We start from the raw sequence: 14721 nt of genomic DNA on the forward strand, positions 1-14721 counted from the left end.
ATTTCTAGAACAGCAAATTGAATTCTGTAGAATTGCTTTATTATTATTTAACAAATTATTTATTACTCTACTGTCATTACAAATGAAAATATCATAACGCAAAAATATTTTTAACAATACCCACTGATAAATCACTTAAAAAAATTCAAAACAAGAATTAGGATCTTAAAATATTAGAAAATATAGGATTAGAATTAGGAAATATAAAATACCGAAAGATTTTTAAGCAGATTGAATTATTTACCATTTATAATTAGTACCTAGTGTCAGTAAATGGCTAATTTGCATCATCTTCAGACATTTCAAATGCCTTCTATTATTAAAACTGAGAGAGAAATTTAGTAAATTTAAAATTTCTAATGAAGCTGATTATAGTCAAATTTTTAATAAAAAAATCTCTAAAAGAATTTTCCAATAAATGGATCACAAAAAAAATTACAGCAGTCCATAGAGTACTGATTGGATCATCGTAATTGGTTCTACAAGTACATCTAGAAGGCCACTACAAACAAAAAAAAATGTATTTACATCGAGTGTCCCCAGAAATTTTTTGAAGGATGGAGTTGATGGATATGAAAGTTTAAAACTTAAATTTTGTATTAAAAAAATTATTCTGCATTATAAATTGACTAAATTTGAGACATATGCAAACAAAAATCCCACAAGTGATTTTCCAAAAAAATAATCACAGTTGCCATGGGGTATCCACTGAAAAGTATAATTTTTTCTCTAAGTACATCTAGAAAGCCACTATATCCAAAAAAAAATCATCTACGGATGTTTGTCAGCAAACGAAGTAGGAAGACTAGAATTGATTAACAGCACCCATTTTTCAGCAGGACGGTGTATCTTGTCATATAGCTAATCTTACAAAAGATATGGTTTGGATATTAAATTCTTGAACTAGCAGTCAAGCAGCCCTAACCTAAATATCATTGAAACAGTATGGCATCATATCAAAAGATCCTTGTGGTACAACACCAAAGGACAATTCCTAATCTGAAAATCCAGGAGATTTTGGGGATTTCACTCCAGAGTTTTGTTGATCCTTAGTTTGACATTATGCCAAGAAGTTGTGCGTTTATAAAGGAAAAAAGAGACGTTACAGGTTACGTTAAATTATAAACGAACTTTTCCGTCTGCATATTATCACTAGATTTTAAAGCTTTTATTTAATTTTCATTGTAGTTCAGCTATTTTTAAAAATAAATATGGGTCAATCAGCTTCACTGATTACTAAATTTGTGGCAATCATTATTTGTATAGCTGTGGTGAATTTGAAACTTTATTTAAAAATTGCTTCAAATCCGTCTGAACATTTAGTTAGAGCTCATACATGCAAACTGAATTCTAAGGAAAAGACCAACAGGAAAACCACGAAGAAGATTATTAAACAATATAAAAATAGGTATGAAAAATTAGGAAGATAAACAAACTTGAATGCATCTACTAATACGTCGGAGACAGAGATGCTTAAGATGGGACACAGTTCTGTAAGGCGGTAAAAAATATTTCCGAGTAATCAATTTTTTGAAAGATATAAAATGTTTGGATTTTGATCATCAAATCGAAGGTATAACTGTCACATAGGGGGCACTAACATTACGGATGAATCAAAGTTTGTCCGATCAAATAAAAAATCGGCATACAGTGTAGGAAAGTACCGATGGTCTATCAGAAGTTACATGAGAGCGATAAAGTAAGCCATAGAAATCCATGTGATAGACAAAGATGGCTATAATGAAGGCGTCTAATAGTCTACGCCCATTTCGCCCTTCCACAAATAAGAAGTGGATCTTATTTGTGGAAGGGCGAAACGGGCGGTGACAAAGAGAAGCCTTCATTATAGCCATCCTTCGCTATCGCATGGATTTCTATGGCTTACTTTATCGCTCTCACGTAACTTCAGATAGACTATCGGTACTTTCCTACCCTGTATCTCCAAGTTTTTTCTTCTTTGCAATTTATAACACGGTTTTGAAAATTCTGGGAAGCATAATTTCAAGTTGTGTTGAAAATAAATGAGTTATGATTGGAGAGTGCCACTTCGGTGGGTAAATAAGGTGGAGAGAGTGTATTCCACTCATTGATATGGGCCGTTACATATAAAAGAATTTAAAAATGTCTCATTGTCCAAGCTTTGCCTATCAAATAAATACATTCATTAAATGTGTTCCTAATTAAAGCTGTGACGGAATAACAATAAAAATTCATGTTTTTAAAACAATTTTGTTGGCAATTTCTATTAGTAGAAAAGATATTGAAAGTCCAATGGTTATTGGCTAAACTTTGTAAGACCTTTATTATTATTAAATGTATAAAAGAAATCAACTATTACAGCTATCATGATAGGTAAGTTTGTCCTAATATTTTAAGCACAGAGTGTGTAATATTCCCATATCAATATCAATCAATAATAAAGAATTTTAGCTAATTTGATAGAGATATGTATCTAATAAAACTGATAAACGTATGTACAACAAAATAAGAACTTATAAGTTGTTTTAAAATATTTAAGTTAAGTTATTTTTCGCAACCAAATGTCACTAGTTATAATGGGATGTTTTTAAAAGAAAAATTATTTAAAAATCATATCTTTTAATGATCGTCTAAATGTATGGGATCTCTCGTGCACTTCAGCAGCATCTGACTCATGATGTGACTGCGAGTTCAACACGACGACTGCTTATGGTACAGTGTAGCATAGAAATTGCTTAGACACAAAACTTGTTCCAAAACCAAAACAATTGGAACCCACTTTATGCAGGCTGTAACACATGTCAAGAATGAAGGGATTTTTTTTGGTTTTGTTGTAGCCCATAAACAAGTTATTTACATTTGATAACTTGGTCATATATTTTGCAACAAATTTTAAAAAACTTACTTTTTATCGTAAAAATATTAGTTAAATTTTTTTAAAACAGTGACTTGAATGTCATATAATGTGTGTCCGTTTTTCAAGCCGAACCATGGAGATCTGGGTTGTCTTAACGTAATTGGTTGGTCAAATTAGGGCAAATTTATATATCATATAACATATAATACAACCAGAAAATTTTGCATTTTCATTTTATTTTTTTTCTTTTGTGTTGTAAATGCTGAAGAATATATTTCTGGAGAATTTTCATGAAGCGCAAAACAGAAGAAACGACAATAAATGAGCATACATGAGAGGAACCTGCAAATTTATCTCGTGATATAATTATTATAAAATTAAAAAACTTTCTTGAAAATGATAAAAATGTTCATTTTCAAAGATGAAAAAGATGAAAGTGTTACCTCTCTATTTTTATCAAAAATACTCTTCAGTGCTTCATATTTTTCAAAATTTACAAAATTAGTAACTACTTGTGGCATTTCGTTCAGATAACTCCAAATTTGAGGAAAATTCCAAAAAAATTTTTTTGCGTTTCCAAAGAGACCGTTATAGCAAAATGATTTTTTCATATGTGAACATTTGCAAATATTCTCAAGCTCACATTAAAAACATTCTCGTTAACATAAATTACAAAACAAATTTTTTTAATCGAAAGCAAAAGAGGTACTCCCGAAGGTACTCTTTTTGAGCTCAAACTTTATTAGGAGACCTTTTTAATAGAAAATTCAAGTAGTATTAGCCGTCTACTAAGACGGAGAAATGACACTTGACTTTTTTTCGTATTTTTTAATTCAGCAAATTTTTCTGATCAGGACGTGTCAGATATAATTTATTTTTTTGTTTCTGTAAAAATACCTAATTATCCAATTTCGCAAAGAGTGCTTTGAAAATATAATATTGTAAATGTAAATGTGTGTAAATTTACACGTTGTCACTGTAAGCATAACTGAACTGTCATTTGGAGCAGATAATACTTGTACATTTTTTTTTCAATGCACTCTTTGCAAAAGTGAAAAATTTGGTACTTTGACAAATACAAATAAAATAACCATATCATATATCACCGTAATTAATCTTCATTAGTCTTAGCTAGGAATCTTTGGCCTGCCTTTGTTGTTCTTGGCTAGGCCTCTAGGCCTAGCCCAGATGTTCATTTCGGTTCTCGTTGTTGGTTCCGTCCGTAGAGACTTTAGAACCAACAAGAACCAAAATGAATATTAGGGCAGGCCTACGGATTCCGACAGCGGGTCCGGCCTCAAAGAACCTAGCCCGAGAACAAGGGCAGGTCAAAGACTCCGAGCTAAGGCTAAGAAAGTGAAAGGAATTCTGTAACTGATGACATAAACACACAGCATAACAACCCGAAAAACCATTGTACTTTAAATAACAGTTGTGTTCTCCATCCTGATAGGCGCTACAGCTAATATGAACTCTATACCTGAATTTTTCACAACTTTTCTACCATTTTTGATTAAAAAAAAATAAAAATGGAAAACAAATTTTCAATTTTGATCGATACCTAGTCAATAAAATTGTCAAATTTCTCCACGGCATGTTGCTAGTCATCAAATTCCGCAGTTTTCCCTAATTTGACTGACCTAATATCTCTAAATGTAACCGACATCTCCATGGTATGGCTAGAAAATTGAGCACCTGGTATACTTTTGCAAGTTGCAACTCCTTTCATAACAAAGAAGTGGGTCCAAGTATACATTTATCACTCAACAAATTAAACTTCAGTTCTTACATCTGCAATGTAAAACGAGTGTTCCACGATTGTTTCTCTGGACAATTACCTGGAACATATCCTTTTGCCCTGGTTCTTCGATTGTATGCAGAGAGCCACCCAGGCTTCCTAGACTGATTATTAGCAAATGGACTTTGCACGGATATCTGAAACACATCTCCTTTTTGAAACTCTAATTCATCATCTGATGATGGTGTGAACGACTTTATTGCCTGATATAATGCATAGTCCCCCATTTCAAGCCACCATCAACTGTCCAGAGACTAATGCATTTCCTCCACATAACTATTGTTACACAAAATGTTTATAGCCTTTCAGGAAATAAAATACATTGCACTACTCCAAGACAAAAAACATTCCCAGCAACTTTAAATCTAATATCCAAACATTAGTCTTCCTCATCTCTTTAAACTACTTCACAACTCACTTCTTCTTGTTAACACAATATAAAAATACCTTTACAAATTACTTGAAATATACTCCAAATGCATGTAAGGGTGTTTCATATTAAATAGACTCATATCCACCCTCTCCTTTATGGACTATACCATAAAATACAAAAAATATTTTATTATATTCCTATTCAAATTGTATTTCTTTATATTTAAAATAATGTATATTTCTGCCGTATTTTATTAGTCTAAGTCGAAAGATATACAAACAAAACAGTACAAAAAATGTATCATGGCGGCAACGATTATCAAAATTATAATTATAAACGTCAAACAAGTCAAACTGCAGCCAACATGACGAATCTAATTTCGCTAAACTCAACAAGGGAAATGTAAATTAAAATATAAAAATAAATGATTTTTGAAGCCAGTATAAAAATTATTGCTATATTTATTATTGGCACTGTGGAAGTTACTCTAACTAAAATTCGTAAATCGAATATATGACGAGATGAGATGAGACCCATAAATCAAAATCATTCTTTAAAAAAAAAACACATTATCCCTATTTAAAAATGAGGTATCAACTTGAATAACGTATTCTTTCATTCACTCAATTGGCTATCCGTTGGCATTGTTAACATCTTTAACTTCGTAGAATCGTAGACAGAAATTAAGGGACAGGCTTCAAAATTATTAATAACCACAATTATTATCTGCGTGTTTCAAGAATATTTTCTTTAGTCTGTTTTTGTTCATCTATAGAATTTTCGTTTAAAGAAGCTAGATTAAAGAATCAAAACAACCTACTAAATATAACTAAAAAAAGCATATTATTCTCTCTGGACAGGTAAACAGTTTTATATTAGGTATGTACATGATTGTTAATGCACCGTTTTCACAAATTTAAAGTTTGCCTTAAGTTAACCGAAAAATACTTTTAAATGGGAAATAGATTATTCACTATATAATTAGAACTTTTTCATAAATAGGTTTATAAGGAATAAAGGATTGTAACCTTGGGCAAGTCAATCATATCGGAAAGGAGTAAATAATTCTCTGTTTTGTGTTCTGTGGACCTATGAATGCAGCGGGATTTTTAAATTCTTGCATTTTTGGAGAAAAATATTTTTTTTTCACATTTTTACGGAAAATAAATATATAATAACTAAAGCAAAGTGAGTAACAAGGCTTATTACACTAGATGACGTCATGCATAGTTTATATTTTTTGTTCCTCGGAATTTCATTTTTCAACCACCAAGAACTTATCATGCTTCTTTTTATTGTCATTCTGTTATTTTTGTAAAATTTCTGGTGTAGTGTTAAAAAAGTTTTACAATCTGTCTATTTCGATATCTGATATTATTAAATTCACTAATTTACAGTTTTAGAACTTGGAAAATAATGTGGGTGAATAAGTTACATAGGTACTAAATAAAAAAATTACTCGCATAATAATATTTAAATTTGATTACTACATTAAGACATAAAGTGAAGTTTAATTTTCAACAAAAATGTGATGATTTGTACATGGGCGTAACTAGGGGGGTAAGGGTGTGTACGGCCCACCCCAGAAAAAAGATCTAATTATCATCTTTATCAAAACGGTAAGTTGGTGACTGGGTGGACCTGTTAAACGTGTTCAAATTTTATATTAGTAAGCCGAGGTTTTTTGTAAAGACCGCCATAGAGCTTACAACCCTGGGCCCACCCCAAGCAAAAATTGTAGCTACGCCCATGGATTTGTATCTGTTAAAATGCAAAAAGAGAGTCGTGTACCATAATAAAGCTTGATGTTTTGCACACGAAAGCAGCTCTACCCCAAGGATTTTATACAAGAAAATCCTTGGCTCTACCCACCCACCAATAGACAGCAGGATACCAGTGAACAAGAAACAAAACAGAAAGAGAGCGACAGTAACATAAAACGTTTTTGTTCCATGAGCGTAGCTACGATTTTTGCTAGGGGTAGGCCCAGGGCTGCTATAAGCTCTATGGAGACTCAAGAAAAAAAAACGCAATCAACGACTGCTTACTGATACAATATTTCAAAACCTAAGCACTTTTTTGTTTGATCCTAACAAAAAAAAAAGTGGCGCAGACAGCGATTTACCGATATGAGAAAAATGATATTGGACCTTTTTTTCTGGGGTGGGCCTTGCACACCCCTGTTTGCCCCTAGCTACGCCCATGTACACGTCAACAGTTAATACAAGATACGGTGAGTTCAGAATCTTCACTACATGTTTGTACTGAATTCCCTAAGTTGCCAACTCTTCTTAACAAAAATATTTAGTGCGTTTTACTGAAATTCTACCGAAGCCAATTACAAAACGGACTCTTAATTTTTTTTCGAACGTTTCCATAAAAGAAAATCTAATCTGATGTTTATATTCTAATAACGGTAGACAAAACTTGTAGCTTCGTGAAAATTAATGGACGTTTCTGCAAATAAAACAAAAACTGAAAGTTAGAGTTAAATTGTACTATTACCAACTTTAATTTTATAATTAGAATTCCTACCTTTAAAATAGCATATTTTTGTAGACTTACTTCACCATATTTATGAATTTACCAAAATGGAAAATGTAATTAATTTTTATATACAAAATAAATGTTCTTAATTACATCCATTAAAAAAAATAGGTACTAGTTAATAAAGACCATATATGACGGTTTTATAAATTTAAAAATTCAAGAATATTTATTGGGGTACCTATATTAAAAAAATATATAATAATAACGCTTTGAAAAATATATTAATATTTAATAAATAATTTACATAATACATAGTTTACATATATATATACTTATAAAAAATAACTAAATATTTCAATATACATACATAGCATTCAATTCCTTTTCATTGAATTATGTTGTGATAACAGCCTTTCTATTGCCATAGCAATTAGAATATATATGTATATATTTGGAAATTTGGAAGTAATTCCTTTTCCTGATTTAGAACATTATTTTATTTATCATAAGCACTTACTGAAATACAACCGATCAGTACACCGATTTTGTAGAATAAACAACTTGTTCGGCTTACATCAGAACTATTTCAAATTGTGTTTTTTCATTATAACCAATAAGTTAACATTTTCATATTTTTTATTACCCTCTCTACGTCGTCAAGTAGGTACCTAACAGTTAAAAACAGTTATTGAAAGTAGAAAATACATTTTAAAACTACGTTATTGTATTTTAACTGACATTATTTTTTTTTATTTTGTTGTCACATTGAATTAATACTTTTTTTTATTAAATAAATACAGTAATAGATAATAAACAATAAACTACTTTTTAATGAATTTGAATGGTTTCTAATGATATTCAATAATTAAAAAAATATACAGCATATTTGTTGTTTAACATTTTTAGTATCTTATAATTTCATTTATAGCTTTGAAATAAGATATTGGTGCAAATTGATTCATATTACTTATTAAATGTAGGAGTTTTACCTTCTTTCACGATTCGTAAAGCACGTAATACTGATACCTTGTCTATCTCAGCTTGAGAAGGCCTCTCGTTATCTAGACATATATATTTTGCCCGCTCTCCAAAAAATTCCAACACTTTTATCCTATAATCCACCGTCGTTGCTACATTATTACCAGTAAGTATAAAGTTTTCCAAACATGGTAAACCTCCAACATATTTAATTTCATCAATTTCCATTATTTTATTAGAACTTAAATCTAAATTTTCTAATGAATATAATTTACAAAAACCTTTACATGTTACAATATTATTTTGAGATAAATTCAAAGTTAAAATATTTCCTACTTTTGTGTGCAAGTCGTTACATATTGTTATTAAATTGTTGCTCAAACTTAAATACGATAAGTTTGACAAGCTCGATAAATTTGAAATTGTAGATATTTTATTGTCATTTAAAATAAGTTTCTTCAAATTTGGTGCCAAATTAATAGTTGCATCAATTTCTATGAGGTTGTTATTACTTAAATCTAATATCTCCAACGCTCTCCATTTCTAAAAACAATTTAGAATATTATTATTAATATAATAAAATTCATTAATTAGAGTAGATTAGATTTTAAGATATTCCTTGAATGGTTTTCTTTTTTTTTGGTATTTTGTCACTGAAAAGTTAAACATCCAGTATTAACTTTAATAAACATTTTTCAAAATAACAAATGTAGTGTTTGCTAAAAAAATGAATTTTGTAAGCACAACTTATTCATTAAACAAGTGAGGTAATTTTCTTCAATCACAAAGAAAATATTTTTTTTAAAATATTTTTAGTTAAAGAATTGGTTAATTTAAACGAATTTTTTATCTTTTGGAACCTTATTACATGTGTATGACATTGCTAAGCGAAAAATTAGGTAAATCACTAAATCTGTTGCAGCACTGATGGGAAGGCATTAACTGGAAATTTAATTAGCATTTTATGGATATTTGCTAAAATAACTTATTTAAGTTATAAACCACTAACTACTAATATTTGGAATTTCTAATTATATCTTTGTTTGCAAACAAATTCTACGTTTGTCAGTTTAGTGGATTTGAAATTTTCACTTAATGGTGGCACAAGGCAAATTTTAAATTTTTTAGGACTTCAATAAAATCAAAACGAAAAAAGAAAACATGGGTCTCATAATTTTTAACCTATTTTTATTTTATGATGTAGTTAAAAAGTTGAAAAACACTAGTATTACCTATCTTTACATCTTAGAAGTTTGTATATATAATTTAAATTATTTACAGTGCAAAATACTCAAAAGAAAAATAAAACTATCTAAGTAATACTACTAACAAATACAGAATGTAACTTTAAGTGGAGGTTCAGTTTTAGTATGTATTCTCCTGAATACGAATCTGATTATTTTTTTTTATGAAATAAATAATTATAATTTTTTTAAACTGCACTTTAATTCTTGTGTACCCGTAATTTACGTAATAATGCAAAATTTCAAGTATGTCATATGCAGTAAAAATCGGGTGAATAAACAGATTATTTACTTATTTTTATGTATTTCATTTATCGTTATTGATTAGTGCTCGAGTTTTCTGTTAGATTACTTGTTAAGTATTGTTTCATAGTTTATCTATTTAAAAGTGTTTCTGTGGGACTTCAGGGCTCACCACTCAACAAAAGTAGGTAACACATCAAAGAGCAGTACCTCACGGCGGATGGTGTGGAAATTTGCTTTTAATAACTTTTCCTTTAAATTCCTTTAAAATTCCTTTAAAATCCTGGTTCGCAATTGTGCATGTGCTGCGCACCATTGTTTGAGGTCACACTAGCTTGTTCAGGGCAGGGTATGAAAATTACCAATAAAAAAGGTTAACAAAAGATTAAATTTTTACGACAGAATTTGAAAAAATAAACTATTAATATATGTTTTTGAAGATCAAAGGTAGTATCTATATAAATAAGACCCCCACTCAAAGTTGCACCCTGTATATTGGACATTTTTCTATAGCAAAAGAGATATTTGAATTTCTTACCAATGTCGATAATACTCTACATAAAGTATTTAAATATTTTAAGTAAGGAACTTACCTGACTACCTTCCAAATTATATTTATGTATAACGTCACACTGAAGTATTTGGGAAATACTTGTAGTATTAGTATTGTCTACGAATAACTGTGTCAGAGTATTTCTTAAATTTCCCAGTGAAAATATCATGTCAAACGACACATTTTTAATATACAATACACTTAAATTCTGAAAACAAAGAACAATATCTATGTATTAAATTACTTTTTTCGTAAAGTTAATATTATGGACTAGAAGCAAGATAACCTTTTTGAAGATTTAATGATCTTTAATATTTGCTCGAGTAAAAAAGTAATTGTGCTAAAATGTTTATAAAAACAGCTTTAAGATTCTGTAACTCCATGAATATTAATTTTTCGAAATGTCAGAAATTTGTACCATTATTTTTACGAGTGAAGCATACCACCCAATACAATAAAAAAAATATATATTGAGAAATATAGAGATACTAACCTTATATGCAGATAATTCAAATGGTAACTTATTTAAAATAATATTACTATTTAAGAAGACAGATGAACTTCCTTGTATGTTCAAAGCATGTAGCTGCGAACATAAATCTAACACTGGGCTTAAATCAAATCTAATTTCTGTATTGTCAACTATTGGGTACGGTTTTTTCAGAAACTGACTTATCGCATATAACTGAAAATCAAAATTGCTTATAGAAGTGATACAATACTTACTTATCAGTGAATCAATTTTACCTTTAATGTATTAAAGCTATATTGTTTATTAGTTGACAAAACAAAGTCAGCTTCTAAAAAGCAGTTTGTAGATAAATCTTGTAATAAAAAGAATGAATCGTATATATTAAAATTTAAAAAATCAACTAAAACTTTGGGCATTGTTCGTTTCAGGAAGATAAAAATTTTCTGTAAATATTCTTCTAACCCTTTTCTTCTGCGTTCAATGAATTGTGGGCATTTGTTTCTAATAACTTTTTTTGATGGTAAAATATCTTTTGAAACCCCATGATCCACCACTAGATGATAATGCAAGTCATTAAATTCACTGTAGCGATGAAGAACAACCCATTTAACGTCACCGACTTGTACTTGTATTTTATAAAAAGTAACATTCGCCACCTCTTCAGTGGACGGTACTTCTAGTTTTGTTTCATTTTGGTTGAACCAAAAACAAGCCATTTGCCATTTGTAATTTAAATTATTTTGAAGGTAAACATAACCTCGAAGTAATTACAAAACTGTCACTACCATAGCACAGAATAAAATACAAATTTTGTGACCATAGATTGGTAGTATAGTATAATATGGATTGCATATATAAAGAGAGATAAGGGGCCAAAATATAAAGTGAGATGAAATTAATCTCGAACTTGCGTCACGTGACTTGGGTAAGCTTAGCAAGCACGATTTGTTATATTCATTACGTGATTACGCGGTATTAAGTATTATTGCGTATTTTACGCTGCAGGATCAATCGCTCGAGCAATTTTTGCAGGACCACGAGGGCGCCATAGCGTACGGACCGAAGTACTACGGAACAGTTGGAAGTTGTATATCACTTTACTCAAGGCAATACCGATGGCCGCCGGTCTGACGACACATTGCGAGAGGGCGACCAACCACACCCCCATTCTCCTACGCAGCGAGAAGATCGCCAAGAGGTGAACTACGGAGAGAAAAGGTGAATTATTAATATTATGATACAGAACGTAATAAGGGAAAAACGTGCGGCCAAAAGAAGAGCCACGACCAGTCTTCCTAGCAGCAACACCTGGAGTCACTAAACCACGAGGACTGTGGTCTGGAGGGAACGACGGGCACTGAGGTCCACCCGGAAACCTACGTCTCCGATTCACGACGAGAATGGCAACGTCTATACAAGGTATGAGAAGACCAAGGCATTCGCCGACAGCCTTGAGACGATCAGACAGCGAAACCTTTTCGAGCGCACGGAGAACCACACCAACCTTCTGATCCAGAACGCGATGCAATAGTGCGTTTTCTAAGCTGCGTAGCTACACAATCTTATTTAATCCCACCACCCACGACACTCTCGGGGATTTACACAGACGAGGTGGCCGACAAAGAAGAAGAGCGCCAGAAGAATGACTCCAGCTGGCGGGGCCATACCTACAACAGGAGGAAGCCTCACGAACCGTTGGAACTCGGCTGTGTTAGCAGTCCGGAGTAACGGGGGAAAGGCCTATCTCTAAAAGGCGTCCAGGGCTACAGAGATGGTGTGGGTATAGAGCGATAATCCCACTCGACCCCGCCCCATCAGTAGTCATTTTTCTTGCCAATGATATTGGATCGAGTTTCTCTAATGAGAATGATTCAATTCTGAGCGAACAGATGTGCAGTGTGGACGTTTCTGTGTGGAGAAACAATAACGAGTAAGGAACAGTGAAGTGACAGCCCCACATAAGCTTGCCTTTTACAAAACAATTCTGTTAATTGTGCTTTTCTTAAGGCAATTTATACAAAATTCGTTAATTCTGCTAACGTATCTAATTATCGAGGCTTCTCAGCCTAGGCAGACAGACCACTGTTATTCTTTTTTCAGGAATGAGTGCCGGGGTGAAGCAGAAAGAAGCCCCAACTCCATGGACCAGTCGGATGCTGGAAGAAGCTCCGACAGCAAGTCGGGCCGTAGAGGAAACAAAGTGAGTCCCAGAATATGCCGTCACTATCACCATGCAGGACTTTCCGAGAATGGTCCAAGAAAAGGAAGAACTACAGAAGACCGTCGAAGCTCTGTACAAGAAAGTACAGGACCTAATCATACCAATGAGGACATAAGAAGAATGGGCGGGTTCAAAAGCTGCCGACATGGCGGTGTGATAAAAACGGACAAAAAACGCAAGGAAAGAAATAAATAGAATTTTATAGAACATATTTTATATCGGCAAATTCAACTGTTTTGCCTTTATTGTTATTATTAATTGATAAAATTAATTTATGTTTTTAAATAATAAAATCATTTGACATACCCGATGTTACAACAATTGTTCAAACTTTTATTCACCAACATGTAAACACATTTGGGGCCGTCTCACTCAGTTTCCACGAACTAACACAAATGCTGTCTTGTTTCACTATAACACAAATGCTTCACCATAATGCAAATGCTTCACCATAATGCAAATGCTGTTTTGTGTCACTACAACACAAATGCTTCACCATAATACAAATGTTGTCTTGCTTCACCATAAATTAAAACGATATCCATCAACTCCGAGTTGTTATACACGCAAACCATTTTTTACACTAACTACTAAAAAACTATTGTAAATACCACATATAACAAGTAAACAGTATCGCAACGACGATTGCAAAATCGGATATCAGTATTCCGAGTCGCTGAGGCCACGCGACTCTCCACGCGTATTGCGAATGAGGCTAGAGGCTACAGTTGTCCAGCTATGTATTGGTTGAATGTACTATAACTTCAATAATTTTTTTCTCGGAAACTATAGATTATACAAAATTTTTTTACGATATTGACTCCATTTCTCATGACGCATCTATTCCCAAATTTTTTTGGATAAGTTGTAAATCACCCTGTACACAAATATGTATTTCAAATTTTATCCGGTTTTAAAAAAAGTTTTTTATTAGAAAAATTCATTTATGTTTTAAATGGTTTAAATACACACCAACAGAATATGCTTACACATGGTCGCTTAAACACATAAATATCATTCTTCTGAACAATAAACTTTTAAGACTTGTCCATACAAAGCATATGGCAATACTGGCAATCTTAAGAACGGAAATTGAAGTCGCGTTTCATCTAACAAAGTACTACAATATTCATATAGATGTCGCTACAGGAAATACGTTTATAGTAAAAATAGTACGATTATTTCATTCATTCAAATTCCGGCAAAACACACCTAAAAAAAACGAGAAAATGCCAGGTGCACGCACACGTGCACGATAATGAGTTGTCCGGTCTATACGTCCATCCCACTCTCTTGCTATCTCATAATTGCATATGAAAAGAGAAGGGTAATAAAATAATAAAAACTCCAATTTGCGGCCGCCGGTTTTTTGTTCTGAAAATATTTCTATTTTCTATCTTCTACATATTATTATGTACATATTTACAAAAAAGGAGGATGGCAAGTGGTTGTACAAATTTATAATATTTGCAGCCAACTAAAAGTTTTATTTCATATTATTTTCTACATTTTA

The 14721-nt window shown here is 31.8% G+C and overlaps 2 protein-coding genes across 2 annotated transcripts in view; both read right to left on the reverse strand.

The window, feature by feature from the left end:
* LOC108916999 (phosphatidylinositol 3-kinase regulatory subunit alpha) overlaps positions 1 to 5307 on the reverse strand; it is an 85018-nt gene extending 79711 nt beyond the window's left edge. The window contains exon 1 of the mRNA XM_018723406.2: positions 4675 to 5307. Coding sequence (XP_018578922.1) covers positions 4675 to 4861 — 187 coding nt within the window. The 5' untranslated portion in view covers positions 4862 to 5307. The remainder of the gene's footprint in view (positions 1 to 4674) is intronic.
* Positions 5308 to 8347: 3040 nt separating this feature from the next.
* On the reverse strand, positions 8348 to 11759 carry LOC108916679 (nischarin). Its single transcript, XM_018722980.2, has 4 exons — positions 11263 to 11759; positions 11009 to 11200; positions 10556 to 10723; positions 8348 to 9018 (listed from the first exon to the last, which is right to left on the reverse strand). Exons 1-4 carry the CDS (start codon positions 11701 to 11703, stop codon positions 8461 to 8463), a joined length of 1359 nt encoding a protein of 452 aa, XP_018578496.1. The 5' UTR covers positions 11704 to 11759; the 3' UTR covers positions 8348 to 8460.
* Positions 11760 to 14721: the final 2962 nt, after the last annotated feature.

This window comes from Anoplophora glabripennis, unplaced genomic scaffold (genome assembly GCF_000390285.2).
Source record: "Anoplophora glabripennis isolate ALB-LARVAE unplaced genomic scaffold, Agla_2.0 scaffold2, whole genome shotgun sequence".
NCBI lineage: Eukaryota > Metazoa > Arthropoda > Insecta > Coleoptera > Cerambycidae > Anoplophora > Anoplophora glabripennis.